The following is a 15,329-nucleotide window of genomic DNA, read 5'->3' as shown; positions in this document are numbered from 1 at the left end:
GGGGATTGGCAGAAGCTTGGCCTGGCCCCGCCCACTCAGGCTGAGAGGGTGGCTCTTTACCCTCTGGTTCGGAGGGGAGCCACCCTGGCTCCCTACAGATGTCCACATCATCTTTGTCATGAGAGAAGCAGACAATTGCTGGACTGGCCACCGTCTGGTGAGGTCTGTCACGTCCATCAGGATTGCACCGAAACGCAGAAAGCAATCCAAATCGCACAGACGGCAACACAACATCCAAAGACTTCAATCCTCAGTGCACCAAGAGAACTTCCAAACATTCCTCCGTGAAAGTCTGGCTCTATGCACACTTGGAAGTGACAACACAAGTGTCAAAGAAGACTGGGAAGCCCTAAAACAGACCATCCATGAGGTTTGCGAGGAATCCATTGGTCTTGCTACCCTCCCACCCACCGTGATCAGGACTGAATTGACGACAGCATTGACATTACAACCCTTTTGGAGCAGAAGAGAAAAGCTTTCTGCAACTGGCAAAGCCAACCACTATCCAGTCAGAAGCAGAGCTCTTTCCATCTATTCAAAGCTGAAGTTTAAAGGAGGATCTGAGAAATCAAAAACAAATGGTGGGAGGACAAAGTAAAAGAAATCCAAACATTTGCTGACAGACATGATATGCGGAGCTTTTTTTGAGAGACAGAAAACCCCTCTATGAACCAAGCTCATGTGGCCTCACACCTCTGAGATCCAAAGATGGTAGTGCCCTTCTTAAAGATAACTAATCCATCAAAGAGCGCTGGAAGGAACACAACCAAAAGTTTCTAAATCAAGAGTCGACTGTGACTGACACCATCGACTCCATCCCTCATCACCCAATCTGGGAAACCCTTGCCAACCCACTAATACCTGAATAGGGCTGCAAAGTAATTAAACAAATGAACAATAAAGCGCCAGCCCCTGATGGCATACCAGCTGAAGTACTGAAAGTGTGGGAAGAAACACTGACTAACAAGCTTCACTTGCTGCTCCTCAAAATCTGGTGCATCGAAGAAATCCCTGCTCACTTACGTAATGTGAACATAGTCACCGTTTTCAAAAAGGGAGACAGGGCCGACTTCGGCAGCTATTGAGGCATTGCTCTCCTCTCCATTGCTGGGAAGATTCTTGCTAGAATCTTACTGAATTGCCTGCTCCCTCTTGCAAAGGAAGTACTTCCAGAGTCCCAGTGTGGCTTTAGACCATCACAAGGCACAACCGACATGATTTTCGCAGCCAGGAAGATCCAGGAAAAGTCAAGAACAACACCAGGAGCTGTGTGTGGCCTTTATTGATCTGACCAAAGCCTTCAACTCTGTCAACTGTGAGGCTCTATGGAAAATCATGTAAAAGTTTGGCTGCCCAGGCAAATTTATCATTTTAGGACTTCTCCATGACCAGATGACTCCTCCCTCCTGTGCAGTGGCTCTACCTCTGAGCCCTTTGTCATCTGAACTAGCACCCACCTTTCCTCCATTTTCTTAGCAGCGATGAAAACATTAACCCAAGACTGTCTACCCCAGGGCATTGGCATCCTATATCGAATTGACATCAACCTCTTCAACCTTTCTTGTCTCTGTGCCAGAACTAAAGTAATATCAGCAACAATAACCAAACTCCAGTACACTGAGTGTGCAGCTACAGCACAGTCATCTAAGGAGGATCTTTAAACAGCCCTTAATTGCTTCTCTGAAGCTTACAAAAGCCATGGGCTAACTCTGAACACTGCCAAAACAAAAGTTCTCCACCAGCCAGTCCCCGGTCAATCATCAGACCCAGCAAGGAAGATCTATGCCGACAAAGAACTGGAAAATGTAGAATACATTGCCTATCTTGGCAGCCATCTCTCTCAGAGGACAGATGTAGACCTAAAGACTCAGCACAGAATTAGCTGTGCCAGCCTTGTCTTTGGCACAGACTATCTCGCTGGGTGTTCAACAATCACAGTCTCGGAACACGTACTAGACTTTAATTATAAGGTGGTTGTAATCCCAGCTCTCATCTACGGCTGTGAGACTTGGATGATGTACAGAAAACACCTGAAAAACCTCGAACACCAGCACTTTCTTCGGAAGATCATCAGCATAAAGTGGGAGGATCATCGCACTAATGTCAGTGTCCTCACAGAGGCCAACATCTTCAGCGTTGGAAACCTGATTATCCAGCACCAGCTGAGGTGGAGTGGGCACTGTGTGTGCATGCCTAATGTACTCTTACCAGAACTACTGTGTGCCCAACTCACCAAAGGAGAGAGGAAATGGGGAGGCCAAAAGAGAAACTTTAAAGACATCCTCAAGATAAACATCGAGATGTTGCATCGACACCACGCATTGGGAGACAGCAGCCCAGATAGCGATAACTGGCGAAGACTTGTCAGAGAGGGAACATCCATTTTTTAGGAAAATCACCTTGCCCTGGTCGCAGGAAGACTTCAGAAAAGAAAGGAAAGACAACTATCATGCAGCAATCATGGCTCAACCCTGTCTTCCAACACTACCTGCAGTGTCTGCCAACGAGCCTGTGGCTCAAGAATCGGACTTCTCAGTCACGAAAGGACCCACGAAAAATAAAACCTGTGAAAGAGATCGTCCTCGACCTTGAGGATCACAGACAACTAGTTTTGTCACAGTTTGCATTGTTTACTTCCTCTTGTTACCTGAAGCTGTTCTAGGTGAATTCTGGGCAAGCAGCATGCATTGAGATCATAGTACTAATCTGTGGCTTTCTTGCCTGTAGGGTATGACCAGCATGTTCACATCCAATATTCATCCCTCTGATTGATGTGAACAATTTAGGAATTCCAAATTCAATGGGTGAGAGAGTGTGTCCATAATTGATGTGCTCTCTCCTGTGAAGAAATACAAAATGGCAGATCCTGTGTAAGAGTTCTCTGTGCTGTGTAATTTATTCTCTTTATAAGGTAATGGATAAGTAGAGTGAAGCTTGAATGACACATAATAACCTACATACAGTTAGTGTGTGGCACCTTCATGTCAGTTATTCTGTACCATGGGAGAATGTGCTGGACCGATGGGTTATCCAAAACTAGATGTTTTGTAACTCTTTTTGGTAGGGTGTTGGCCTGTGAAGGACCAAAGTGGAGCCAGCTGCTAGTTTCTGTGCACAGGGGTTATTAGCTCTGACTGAGAATACACCTGCAGCTAGCTGCCTTAAAGCTGCATTTACTGCAATATGTACTATGGCAAGAAGATTGGAGACCGCAGCAGTAACTTGGAGTGAGACAAGGAAGATGGAGTAGCCCATGATAGCAGTGACACCTAGTAAGGACCAAAAGATGCTGGGACCACACTTGCTTTAGGCTTGTACTTGAGTTGTTCGCTCTCCCAGAAAGAGGAGCTGCACATGTCAGATTGCAAACCAAAAAATACAAGAGGATAAACCAAGCAGAAGATCCAAAACTGATTCCCTGATACATGGCCTCATCGCTTACATTCTAACCCATTGTGTTCTTTCCATCACTAACTCAAGTCAGTCCACTCTCCTTCACAGAGAGTTAGTCTGACTCTGTTTTCCTTTATTGGCAGTAGCCATAACCCTGCTTTATGTAATCAGCTTAGTTTCTCCAGAATGAAGCATCCCAAAGGATAAGAGTAGAAAAAATCCCATGAGTAATTACTGTTTACATGGTACCACATGTGTGCATGGCGTTTACAGATAACACTAAGGCAGTGCTCTTAGGAGCTTACTGTTTGTGTTATATGTACCTAACGTCGTGACCAGAGTGATCCACAGTCTGGGGGGTGGAGGGAGTATCAATGAGGTGACAAAACATTCTGTGAGAGAACTTTGGGTTGCAACCTTGAGTAGTTCACTACTCTGTGTGTGTGTGTGTGTGTGTGTGTGTGTGTGTGGTACAACACAGAACTATACCTATCCATGTAATTCTAGCAAGTTAAGAAGCGGGGTCGGCAATTCTACAGTGAGCAAAGTTTGTGTCATTGATATGAGAACAGTATCTTACTTTGCAACTTGAAAGATCTCACAGCCCTACAAACTGTACAGGAATTGCTACAACCACTTTTGAGTTGGACAGTTACAGCTCTTTAACAGAGCAATGCTACAAATGGTTTAGGATTGGCAGGAATGCAATATCCAAAGGAAATCACCAGGTACCTTAAATATAGCAGACAGATGGAAATACCCAAATTGGAACTGGTCAGGACATAAAGGCTAACCCCTCTAACTCCTAAGAAAAGGTGCCAAGGGATCCTTGATTTGACTTACGTGTGCACGGTTAAGTCTCTTAAAGATGTCCTTTGAAGCTGCCAATTGTTCCTTGCACCATACTGGGACATAATTCAGTTCTAATACAAGAGAGGAAGGGAGGAGGCTGGGAGTGTAAGTGTGCCACCTACTGAATTTCCAGTGCCATTTTCTTCTTCCTCTCATTTTACCACAGATATTTTTATTATTGAGCTTGTACAGTAGCTTTGGGGTTTTTTAAAGTGGATTCTGTCCCTTGTGTAGCTCATGCATTAGTGTTTTAGTTCCTGTGTGGTATGTATATTCTGTCTAGGATCAGATTCAGTGAAGTAAATGTATTTTGGGGGATGCGTCTACAACCTTTCCAAGTAACACAATTGCCAAACTTTTTTCTAAGAACAAATAGTTATTACAAAGTGCATTTCATTTTCCTTGTTGAGAAGCAGAGAAGAGATGTGAAATTTTTAACTTAAACCCAAGAGTCTGGGGAGGCTGGATAGTGCTATTGTGAAATAAAGAGCATGTGATTATATAGCTGCAACAGCCTTTAAAATTTAACACAATTCTCCTTTGGACATTTTTGATAAATCATGAGCATATTTTCTAATGCTGCTTTGTCTCCTTAAAGCAAGAAAAGAGGATATTTACCAACTTCCATCGCCAGCTGTTTTGTTGGATTGACAAGTGGATTGATCTGACTATGGAAGACATCAGGAGAATGGAGGATGAAACCCAACGAGAGCTGGAAGCGGTAAGAATGCTTTGAGGGCTGTTTTTTAAATGTACAGTCTATGGTAGTTGGGGCTGTATAAGAATCAAAGAAGGCTAAATAAATTGCTTGTGTCCATTTGTCCAACCCTGTGTGCTATGGGATAACGCTGATAAATGCTACGCTCTTCACTGGATCTCCTCCACAGAGCCACACTCGTGGAGCTTCTGCATACCATGCTGCAAAGAGCCAGGAGTTGTTGAAATGTAAATGTTTCTGGTAAGTATCCCATGTCTTGAATGCCTGCACTGAGCATCTCTTTATGCTTTGTATTATATACCTAGTGCACGCAATCCCACAGCTCCCTTTTTACCACTTGTCAGTCAGACCTTGAAGCTGTCACCTCACTTCTGCATCGTAAGCATCTTGTTTTGTTCAGTTTTCAAGTTATAATTAGAGTTGATTATTTTTCCCTTCAAACATGTCTTGAAGTGAGTTTGTGTCACATGAGGACAGTTTGACTTGTCTTGATGAGCGTGATAGACCTTGAGAAACCCATCCCTAAAAAAAATCTGTCATCAGAGAATTAACAAGCACTGGGTGTTGCCTCCCTCCGTGTCTTGGAGGCTATGAATGCTCATAGTCTGACCTGTCTGTATGGTCCCAGAGGTGTCTGAAAGAAGTCTCATCCTTCAAGCAGTTTTATCCCTCTTTTTTCAGATGCTGAGGAACACAACAAGCTAGGAAAGGACCTTTCTGCTGCAAAGTCATTTTTCAGGGTGTGGTTCTCCCACTGTGAGCCTTTCTCTGTAAATTCTGAGCCTCATTCAGATTTTTTAGCATCTGCCAAAGCTACAGTTTGAACTTTGTAAGGTGCTTGCTGACCACCTTACTGCCCAGCACCCATGTGGCTTGCGGTCTTCCTCCTAGCACTCTGGTTCTGCTCAAATATTTAGAGTAATGAGCTGTGAGACTTCAACGCATTTGGTCTGCCACAGACCCTGAAACAGCCTGGCTTTCTCACCACAGACCCGTACTGCTATTAATACTAGTTCTTCTCCAGTACAAACCATGGCTCAGGTCAAGCAGACCTGCTTTGCTATTGATCCGAACGCTACCTCTGACACTCGCATCCACAGTGTTACCCTGGGCACGTGTGGCTAGATCAACCTTGTACATTGCTGTTTGCATTGTGTGGAAATGTTTGAGGAATAGAGATGTTTCTGCTCATCCCCATGAACTTGAGCCCACCAAACCCTCCTTACCTGGGAGTTTGAACAGGCTCTGCTCTGGAGACTGGAGAGGTTGTAGGAATCAGTCTTTTAGCACAGGAGTCCCTGAGAATGGCTTTGATCAGCTCTTAAGAAAAGGCCAGATATCCTTCACTCTGCTCGCCCTTACAAGACACTTGATTCTTGGACCATTGGATGGGCACAGTCTTGTATGTCTTAGCCATATGGAATGCCAAGTACAGTACGTGACCACCTAATGCTGAGAAATGTCTGTGTCAAAATATTTTGTCTTTTTTTGGATAAATACAGATCATTGGTTTCAGAATGGCCAATTCCATTTCCCCAATTGACCAAGGGTTTGCTAGACTTTTTTCAGATCACGGAATTGGGTATTGCCTTGATTACTTTTAGTAGTTAAGCGCCTACTGTATTCCTGAGCCATCTTAGATGCCTGACTTTGCTTTTAAGAGTTAGCACTAGTATAATACAGGATGACTGGAATTTCCTAGTCACAGACCTGTAGATGGCAACAAATCCAACCACCTTCAGGACAAAATATGGAGAGACTATCAGACAGCCAAGGCCAGAGGCAGTTTCCAAAGGCCACATGACCAATAATGGCTCTCAGTAATAAGCTTTTTTCAAGCAAAATACCACAGTCAAGATGGCTCAAAAGCATTATGCATGGTTACTCGGACAATGTTCAACTGTATATTTGCAATGTGAGATGCATCTGTTTTGCCTTTGAGGGGCAAAATGCCCCATTTACTGACCCCCTAGAGGGAGTGGGTGGAAGAAATGTATTCGTCGGTTTACTCTGTTTCAAAATGCCGTCCCATATTTCCTAACTTTTAAGCCAAGGGAAAATAAACTTGCTGCCTGTTTTATCAACATAGCTGGGTGCAAAATGTCCTTCCTCTTCAAGTAAGGCAAAGGAAGGGGCTGCTTTGGCAGACCCCAGAAACACTTTCTGGAATAAGATGGATCTCTCCCACCCCTTATGAACACTCCTGCCTAGATGCCAATATGAAAGTGGATGCTTGTTATGGAAGGACCTCTCTACATCAGAAATTATTTCTTTTGGAAATAGTTAAAGTTCCCCTTGTACTCCCGCTTTATCCCAGACTGACCAGTTTGGGAAACTGTTCCATCAGTAGGGATCTGTGAAAGAGGAAGAGCGGTTTCCTATCTGTAAGGAGTTCATCAGAAGGGTTCTTTTCTTTTTTTTTTAACCACCTCAGTTCCTGATCTGGTATGGGCCAGACATCATCCAGTTTCTCTGAGAAAGAAGGAAATATAGTATGAGGTGTGCACACTGCAGGTATGTGTAGGACAAGCCTCAGATCATGGAAAACTTCCCTAAACCTTCCCCTTTTTGTGTCTGCATGGATTGTAGATGCTTGTCTTTGTGGAGGAGGTTACCCGTTGATCCATATCTCATAGGTGAGTAAGTGCTTTTTTGACTTTGAAAAAGTGATCTCAAAAATCAAATGTTCAAATTCACAAATGTTTCACATAAATAGAAGGTGCTCTCTGATCTTTTACTTCCAAAAGTACATGCTAGTTTGTGAAGATTTTCCTCTAACTGGGAATAAAAGAACATGGACTAATGAGAAATTACCAGAAACTTTTCTGTTTGTGTTCACTGCCATGTAACTACTTTCACGTTGTCACTCTACTAGCAAATACTTTAATCCCTAAAATATTTGCTGTGCCTTAGCTCTTATCTGCCATGCTGAAGTTAAACCTGGTTTTCTTGTTTTCAGGGTATAACTCTTAACTTCGTCTTTTTTTAAGGATTGTGTCTGTCCTGGAAACTGGCTTTTACTTCCCCTTTCATTCTTTGCAGAATAAAGCAGATGCTTTTGTTTCTCAAGATTTAGTAGATTTAAAGCTCCTCATAACTTACTAAATCACTTTTTTTCAAATGTGTACTCTGGTGACTGTTTAAAAAACATGTGGTCTTGTAGCTGGAATATCTTGTGAGCCACGTAGAGAGGGTTGGCTCCTGCTGTTAGAAATACTCTTACTGCTTTTTCTTTACTAACGTAATAGAGGTATCTGCAGGCACCTATAAAACACACATTCCAAGAAGATTTTTGTGATGGGGTATCCTCGTGAGGGACAATAAATTAAGGGCAAAGTGTAACCACGCATTGGGTCACCCACGATAAAGTTGAACATCCCTTTTAATTTTATCCCAAAAGTATTTCTGCTTTCCCCATGCCACATTTAACTAGCCACTTGCTGAAATATTGTGGTAAATGGTAACTTTCACTAAATCTCAAATACTTCAAGGCTGACGTTTACTATTATGGGCTTGGACCTCCGGAGAGAAGGGGGCTCAGTGATGAGATGCTCAGCATGATAGGAATGTCCTTGCACTTCCAGCCTTGAGCAGTATTCAGCTTCTCTGGTGATATAGTCCAGGAGCTCACAGGAGTCTGCAGTTTTATGTTACAAAGAAACAATTGCAGGAAACAGCCCAGTGTCTAATTGGGTTGGCAGTTTTGCATTCTCTTGTGTTGCTTTCTATTACTATTTGCTTTCTTTAAAATCTTTTCTCCTTTTTCATTTTTGCTGTTACTTTTCTTTACTTCATTAGATTCTCTGCTCCTTTATGTTGCCAGGTATTTTGGTTCTCCAGTTCCTCATCTGGATCTGTTTCCATTTTGTCACTCTTTGTTTCCTTTACTATCCATTGTTTGCTGCTTCCTGGATGCCTCTTGTCATCCCTGTTCAGTGGGCTTCTAGTCTCGCCTCACATCCTGTTCACAATTTTTCTGCATTTACCTCTATTTCACTCTTCTGTATGATTGCTCTCCTTATGTGGTCTGACTCTGTGGACAACCCAGAGCGCTTCTGTCATATTACGCGCTCTCCATCGGCTGACTGCTGGACAGAGTGGATCCTAATCAGAGCATAAGAAGGAAGCAGCTTGAAACTGCCAAGACTGTGCTCCCTATCGGCCCTGAGCAGCAGTGCAGGTGCTGTGTGCTTCAAGCAGTTTGGTATAGGCTTCAGGTGGCTCTTAGGAATTGAGGGGCTGCCTCCCTTTACGGCAGCTCTACATTGCTCACTCCGACTTTCCTGGCCTACAGAGTGCCCCTTACATCCTGCCGGCTCACACCTGCAGCGGAATCCGAGACTGGCTCGGAGACATTTAGCTCTCTCCTAATAACCTCATGACAGGGTCTTTATTTGATAGCTTACAGTTTTATTTTACATTTAGATGCGTAAGAAGGGTTCCGTTCGAGGCACAGTGGCTGCTGACGTCTAGAGGAATCCTCTGTAGGTTCAGAGGCAAAATCAAGCTGTGTAAGTGAACTCCTGGGAGAAAAAGGAGGAATCCTTTCTGGTGATGGGAGTTACTGGTGGAAAAAATATTCTAAGGCAGTGTAGCCAGTTTCCTTCTTGGGACTGAACCCCTGCTGCTGCCCCTGCTTTGACAAAATCAACAGCAGGACCACACCCCCAGGGCGAGGATTCATTTGAGACCTTCAGCATGCTTTTGGCATCATGATGGGCTCTGGGCACATGCTCAGTTCAGTCAGCAGGATGCTGTAATTGTGGTGCAAGCTAGCTGTCTCATCATACTTACGCTTGTCTGGTGCAAAGGCTCACAGTGCAGGCTCCACAGTTTGTCTCCTGACGTGTGCTTTGGCTCCAGGACACTTAGACTCCAAAGCCTGCAAGAGGCTTCCTGGACAAAGTGACGCTGTGCTGCTCTATTAGACCCTCTCTGTGGTTAAAGAAAATATAACTGCATATAGAAACCTGTACAATCGAAATGGGTGTGTGGAGGGGACCCCAGTCTGTTTCCCAGTTCAAGAAAAAAAATCCCTAAAATGCTGCCACTAGGGACTAATTTCCTCAGAAGTCCAAACCTTTATATTCACACCCAGTACCTTAATGTTCATATTTCCTACTCTGAGCATTTTCTCACATGCTTTTAATGGTGGATCCTGTATCTGCAGCTAACTTCAAATCCCAGAGATCCAACGTGTGGGAGTGCTTTGTATTTATTTCCACTGTTTGTTGTCTGAGTTGCTGTTCCAGTCACAAGACTGGTATCCAATCTAAAAGATTCCCTAGAAAATTTGAACTGATACATTATGATCCAACTCAATGCTGATGAAGGTTTGACTGCACTGCACTAACTATTTTTCTTAGAGAATTAGTAAAATCTGCATTTTTAGACTTTAATTTTACTTGAGTAACTGTTTGCACTTATTGTATCTTTTGTTTTTTCTACAGTTACGTAATCAAGGCCAAGTGAGAGGAACAAGTGCTGCCAATGATGAATGATGATGGATCTGACCTGTCACTTGCAGTGTTGATACACAGATGTGTGTGTGGATGCATGATTATCTGTATATAATTATATATACATACACGCATACTGAGGGGCTGTTACAGTTTCTCTAGGGTACTATACCCATCTTCAGCAAAGATACAAAGGAAACTGCTTTCATTATAAACCTGAAGCAAATACAGATTGACTGAGTAGTGTCATTTAAAGGATAAATTGACTGCAGAATTATGCTAACTGGTATGTTTCCTGAATGTCAGTACTGGACCAATTTATTCCCTACCTTTGTTTATTTCCCTCTTGAATCACTCTGCTATAATTTGCCTGCGTCTCATTATAAGCCAACAAATTCAGATAAATTAATTTTCAATTTTGTGTTTTCCCTATGTGATTTTGGAATAGGAACTATGAATGTATTTATACCTATTTATTTCTGGATTGTCATCTAAGTCAAATCAGAAGATTTTTCTATTAGTGAGAATTGGAAGACTTTTCCTGTTGAATGAGGAATACAATAATGGCCCAACTTTTACCCATTTTGCTGAAAGAAATCACCTGTTTTATTGGAGTTTTGTACATTCAAATGTTTTCTTCATTAAAAATTGGCAAAATTAAGGAAAAATGGCTTGTGATTTATAACAGTTTGAACTGAACAATTTTCCAGGAGGCTTTCAAACAAAGTAACTGACAATACTGGTATTGAGCCTTTAAAGTATATTTTAGGCTGTGTAGTTTAATTGACGGTGTAGCACTTCCCTAGAATGACGTTTATTTCTGAAATCATTTTTTTCAAAGTTTTAGTTTGGAAACTATGCAAATGGTCTCAATTTCACACAGATTGCGCAATGGAATATAACGGTGACTTTTAGCTCTTTTCATGTTGAAAATTCACTTTTAAAAAAGATGTTCACTTTCAGATATGATGAAAGTTTAAATTGTAGCATCTGACGAGTTTCTCTGATTTATTAGAAGTAGACATAAAAGGAAAGATGGTATAATAAAGGCCTTTTTTAGATCTCAAATAGTAAGTTGTCTTCATGATTTTTTAAAAGAAAAATATTGCAATGGAGCATATCATAGATATATTATCAAAATACTTGTTAAATCAGGAACAACTTATTTTAGGACCACTAGTTAGGTAAGGTTTCCTCCCAGAAGCCTCTGTAGGGCGAGGTTTGCTGAAGGATCTCTGTCTAGTTTTTCAACCCCACACCAGACATTTGGGAATAATTGCTTATTTAATTAGCTGATAGCGGGAGTGATTCCTCTTCCTTTACAGTCAGCGGCAAAACTCTCATTGATTTCAAGAGGAGCAGATCAGGCTTGGAATATGACTAGCCCACCTAGTCCATCCTCCTGCAATGACGGTCAGGCACTGCAATGACTGCAGACAAGTGGACATGGATTTTTTTTTTGTATGTCTGTACTGTATTATTGCCTCACTATTGTCCATGCTACAAGGTCAGTCTTCAGTTAATCCTTCCTCGCCTAGCAATGAAAATGGATGTCTATTCTCTGTACCAGCAGAAGATTGGTTTTGTAAAAACTTTTAAACCATGTTTATATAACTTGCTACAAGGAGGGTTTTTGCAAATTTGTGAAACTAAGGGCTCAGTTCTCTTTTCAGTGCAGGAATGTAACTCCCGCTCTCACCAATGGGAGCCGGAATACATTCCGAGGAGGGAAAGGAACCCCTATCATTTCTATTGTTTTTTGGACTAGCTATGAAAATTTGAGGGAACTTTGTAGTGAATGTAAATGTTTAGTTTACTTTGGCAGTCTCTGATGTGAACTACAGTAAAACAGTCAATGGAATTTAATTAAATAAATTTGATCATAAAATATCCTTTGTGTCTTGTCTTAGGTATCATTAATGTCACTTTGTGGCTTTCTTATATTGCCGTCATTTTAATTTTCTCCATCTGTGGAAACTCTGTATGAGACGGTTCAAAATCTGATGTTCTTCAGTCATTTAAGCTGAAAAAGAAAAAAAAAATCAAATGGTGATGTAAAGCCTGGAATTACTTGGAATCCAAATGGAGTAATGTAACTGCTTAGGTGGGATGTTATTGTTAGTTGTGGAGTGCACTGGTCAGCTGACTGTGTGTTGCTGCCGTGCTGTATTTTGTGTGTTCTGTTGATAACTGATACTTTTTTGCTGTTCACCTTCAGAATTATTTGTCTGGAAACAGTGGCACTGTCTGCAGTAGAAAATGAGCCATGTGTTTGAATCCTGATGTTGAACCTTCTTTCCTCCATCTCCCCAAGGAACCCCTCAAAGTAGCTACAACAGTTTAGTCACTGATGTGGACAGGGCCAAAATTTCTTCAGCCTCAATACAGAAAGCAGCAGCATCCCCCTCCTAACGATTTAGTCATGTTTTTTGCAGGTTATTGCAGTAGCATTCAAAGGTCCACTGAGGAGCCCATAGTGCTATGTGTTTGTGCAGATGCAAAGGAAGACCTTTTCCATGCCCAAAAGAGCTTATGCTTTTGTTGCATCTTGTTTTAAATTACATTTTAATGGACAATAGTTGGCAGGTTCCTATTGGCACACTAGCAGAAGTGGCTGCAGGAGGGATTTCAAGGAGAAAGGGTAGTGACTTCACCAAGTTCAGGAAGAATGTTCCACATGTGAGGAGCGATATGGAGAAAATGAACATGCTTTGGAAGAAGCGGCTGACATTAATTTTTGTTTCTCTCTCATATCAAACTCTCAAATTATAGAGATGCGGGGCTGGGGAAACAGCCCTACTCCTTCAGCAGACACAGTATTAAGCTCTTCCAAGGCTGATACCTCATCAGGACTGGCATGGGAATATGACTACACAGGGACAAAAAACCTGTCACTGGCCCAGGTCAGCTGACTCAGGCTCATGGTGCTTGGGGTTGAAAAATCACTGTGTAGACATTCAGGTTCGGGCTGCAAGGGTGGAGCGTCCCAGACCTTGAGCTCTAGCCTAAGCCCAAACATCTGCACAGAGATTCTTAGCCCCACGAGCCTGAGTCAGCTGACCCAGACCAGCTGCAGCGTTGCCACAGTTTTTATCCCTGTATAGACACATCCTTAAAGTCCATCTAAAGCCTGCAGTAGAAGGTAGCCATTTCATGCTAAGGACAGTGCATTGTATCTCCACACATCTTTTGACCTGTGGCTGCTAGCCTTGTTCTAGTGAATTCTGTGCTAATGCTAGACACCAGAAATATTGTGGAGGCAGGACACCATGACCACTGTGGTCACAGTAATAGCAGTGTGCTCAGAGGAGCTGCTAATTCATGTGGGCTGTGAGGCGGGGATAGCCATGAGAATATTCCCATGTGTGTTTCAGCACCTGCCATGGGGGCAATACTGTTGTGGGGTGATATGCCAGGTGACAAAGACCGTGACTGTTTTTATTTATATAAGATGCTTGTCTAGCATTCTAAGTGTATGCATAAAGATTGAAATAACACAGACTCTTCAGCTCACACCTCCCTGCCCTGGTCTGACAGAAGCCTCAGTAAGTGGATGAGCCTGGAGCATGCCGTGAAGCGCAGCACTGGGCTCTGCTAGCCCAAAGGGAATCCAATTAGAGTGCTAAGGGCTTTGTCCTATGAACTCTGTGACCCCGTTTTTTAAATATAGGGCTATTGGATTGGGCACTTTGGTGGGTCTCTGCTGCTGCAAAATTGTGGGGGAGAAAGTGTGTCTTGGGTAGACTAAACCCAAACCAAGCTAGTCTTGTATAGATTAATCAGCAGCTTCAGCTTGCACTGGGGAAGTAACAGAAAGTCAGTCGAGCCTTCGGCCTAGTGGTGGTTAAATTTACTCTGTGGGTGATGCTGTTCAACAGGTGTCAGCTGTGTTCTGTGCTAGGTGGAGACAGTTACCTCCAGGCAAAGCCTCACATAGTAGGGGTAGAAATGTGGTGGAAGTGACTATGGGTAGCACTGGCAAGTTGGACACAATCCTCTAAATGCTGGTGGGAATGCCCAGAAAATCTGTTGGATGGGTGAACCGCTATACCCATGATGTGGGCAGCATGTACTATTTTAAACAGGCAGGTATTACACCTGTTTCCCTCTCAATACTTCATGTTGCCTGCCGCGGGCACCTCAGCCTTGCCTGGACTAAGCATCAATCATCTTGCTTTGATCCAAGCCCAGTCTCCACCTGGTCAGTGTCCAAAGAACCTTGTGCAGTGAGAAATATTCAACTCTGCTTCAAGATGAAGGCAGCTTGGCGCAGCAGAGCACATCCATGGGTTCGAGACTTTGTGGGCAATATGGTGGAGGAAAGTCTCCGCCTTCCACGAAGTACAGGCTCCCAATATTGTGAGAGCAGTAGCATTCTTTAAACTCCGAGCACGTTTTAAACTACCTCGTACGCAGGGTGTGTATACAACAACAGTCTTTGAGGAAGCCATAGGAGTGTCTGAGTCGAGATGCTAGTGAAGTTTTAGTAGGCCAGGACGATGATGCTATCTTTAATCTTACTTTGTATTTCAATAGTACCTTGCTGTTCTGTAGGCAAAATGTCTCTCATTGTTATGTCAGCTGCCCAGAAAAGGCAGAAGTTGGGTTTTAGTCTGTTAGAACCCAACACTTTGAGGGCTAAAAAGCCTAGAAAAAATGTTTGTGCGAATACTCATGAATGAGTAAAATGAGTTCTAATAGGATCAAGTGAGAACTGCTGAATTGCAGAGGTCAGTGAAAATTCACACCTGTAAAGGTTTTCATGTGTTGTGATAGTGAAACAAACACATGTGGCTTCCCTGTTTGCCTTCAATGCATTCTGACACTGCCTGCGAATCAGTCAGAAGCAAAACTGCCCTGTGCAGCAAGCTGGGGCAGGACTCGGAAGGGGAACAGAAAGAGTGACT

General features: G+C 42.9%; 1 protein-coding gene across 1 annotated transcript in view; it reads left to right on the top strand.

Annotated features, from left to right (window-relative positions):
- The window catches only part of PITPNB (phosphatidylinositol transfer protein beta), an 81,253-nt gene extending 68,941 nt beyond the window's left edge, over positions 1-12,312 (top strand). Inside the window, exons 10-11 of the mRNA XM_073313640.2 lie at positions 4,844-4,966; positions 10,414-12,312. Coding sequence (XP_073169741.1) covers positions 4,844-4,966; positions 10,414-10,464 — 174 coding nt within the window. The 3' untranslated portion in view covers positions 10,465-12,312. The remainder of the gene's footprint in view (positions 1-4,843; positions 4,967-10,413) is intronic.
- The last annotated feature ends 3,017 nt before the right edge of the window (positions 12,313-15,329 follow it).

Source organism: Lepidochelys kempii, chromosome 15, assembly GCF_965140285.1.
Source record: "Lepidochelys kempii isolate rLepKem1 chromosome 15, rLepKem1.hap1, whole genome shotgun sequence".
Taxonomy (NCBI): Eukaryota; Metazoa; Chordata; order Testudines; family Cheloniidae; genus Lepidochelys; species Lepidochelys kempii.
The sequence above is the reverse complement of the archived record's forward strand: the minus strand, read 5'-3'. Positions and strand labels throughout refer to the sequence as shown.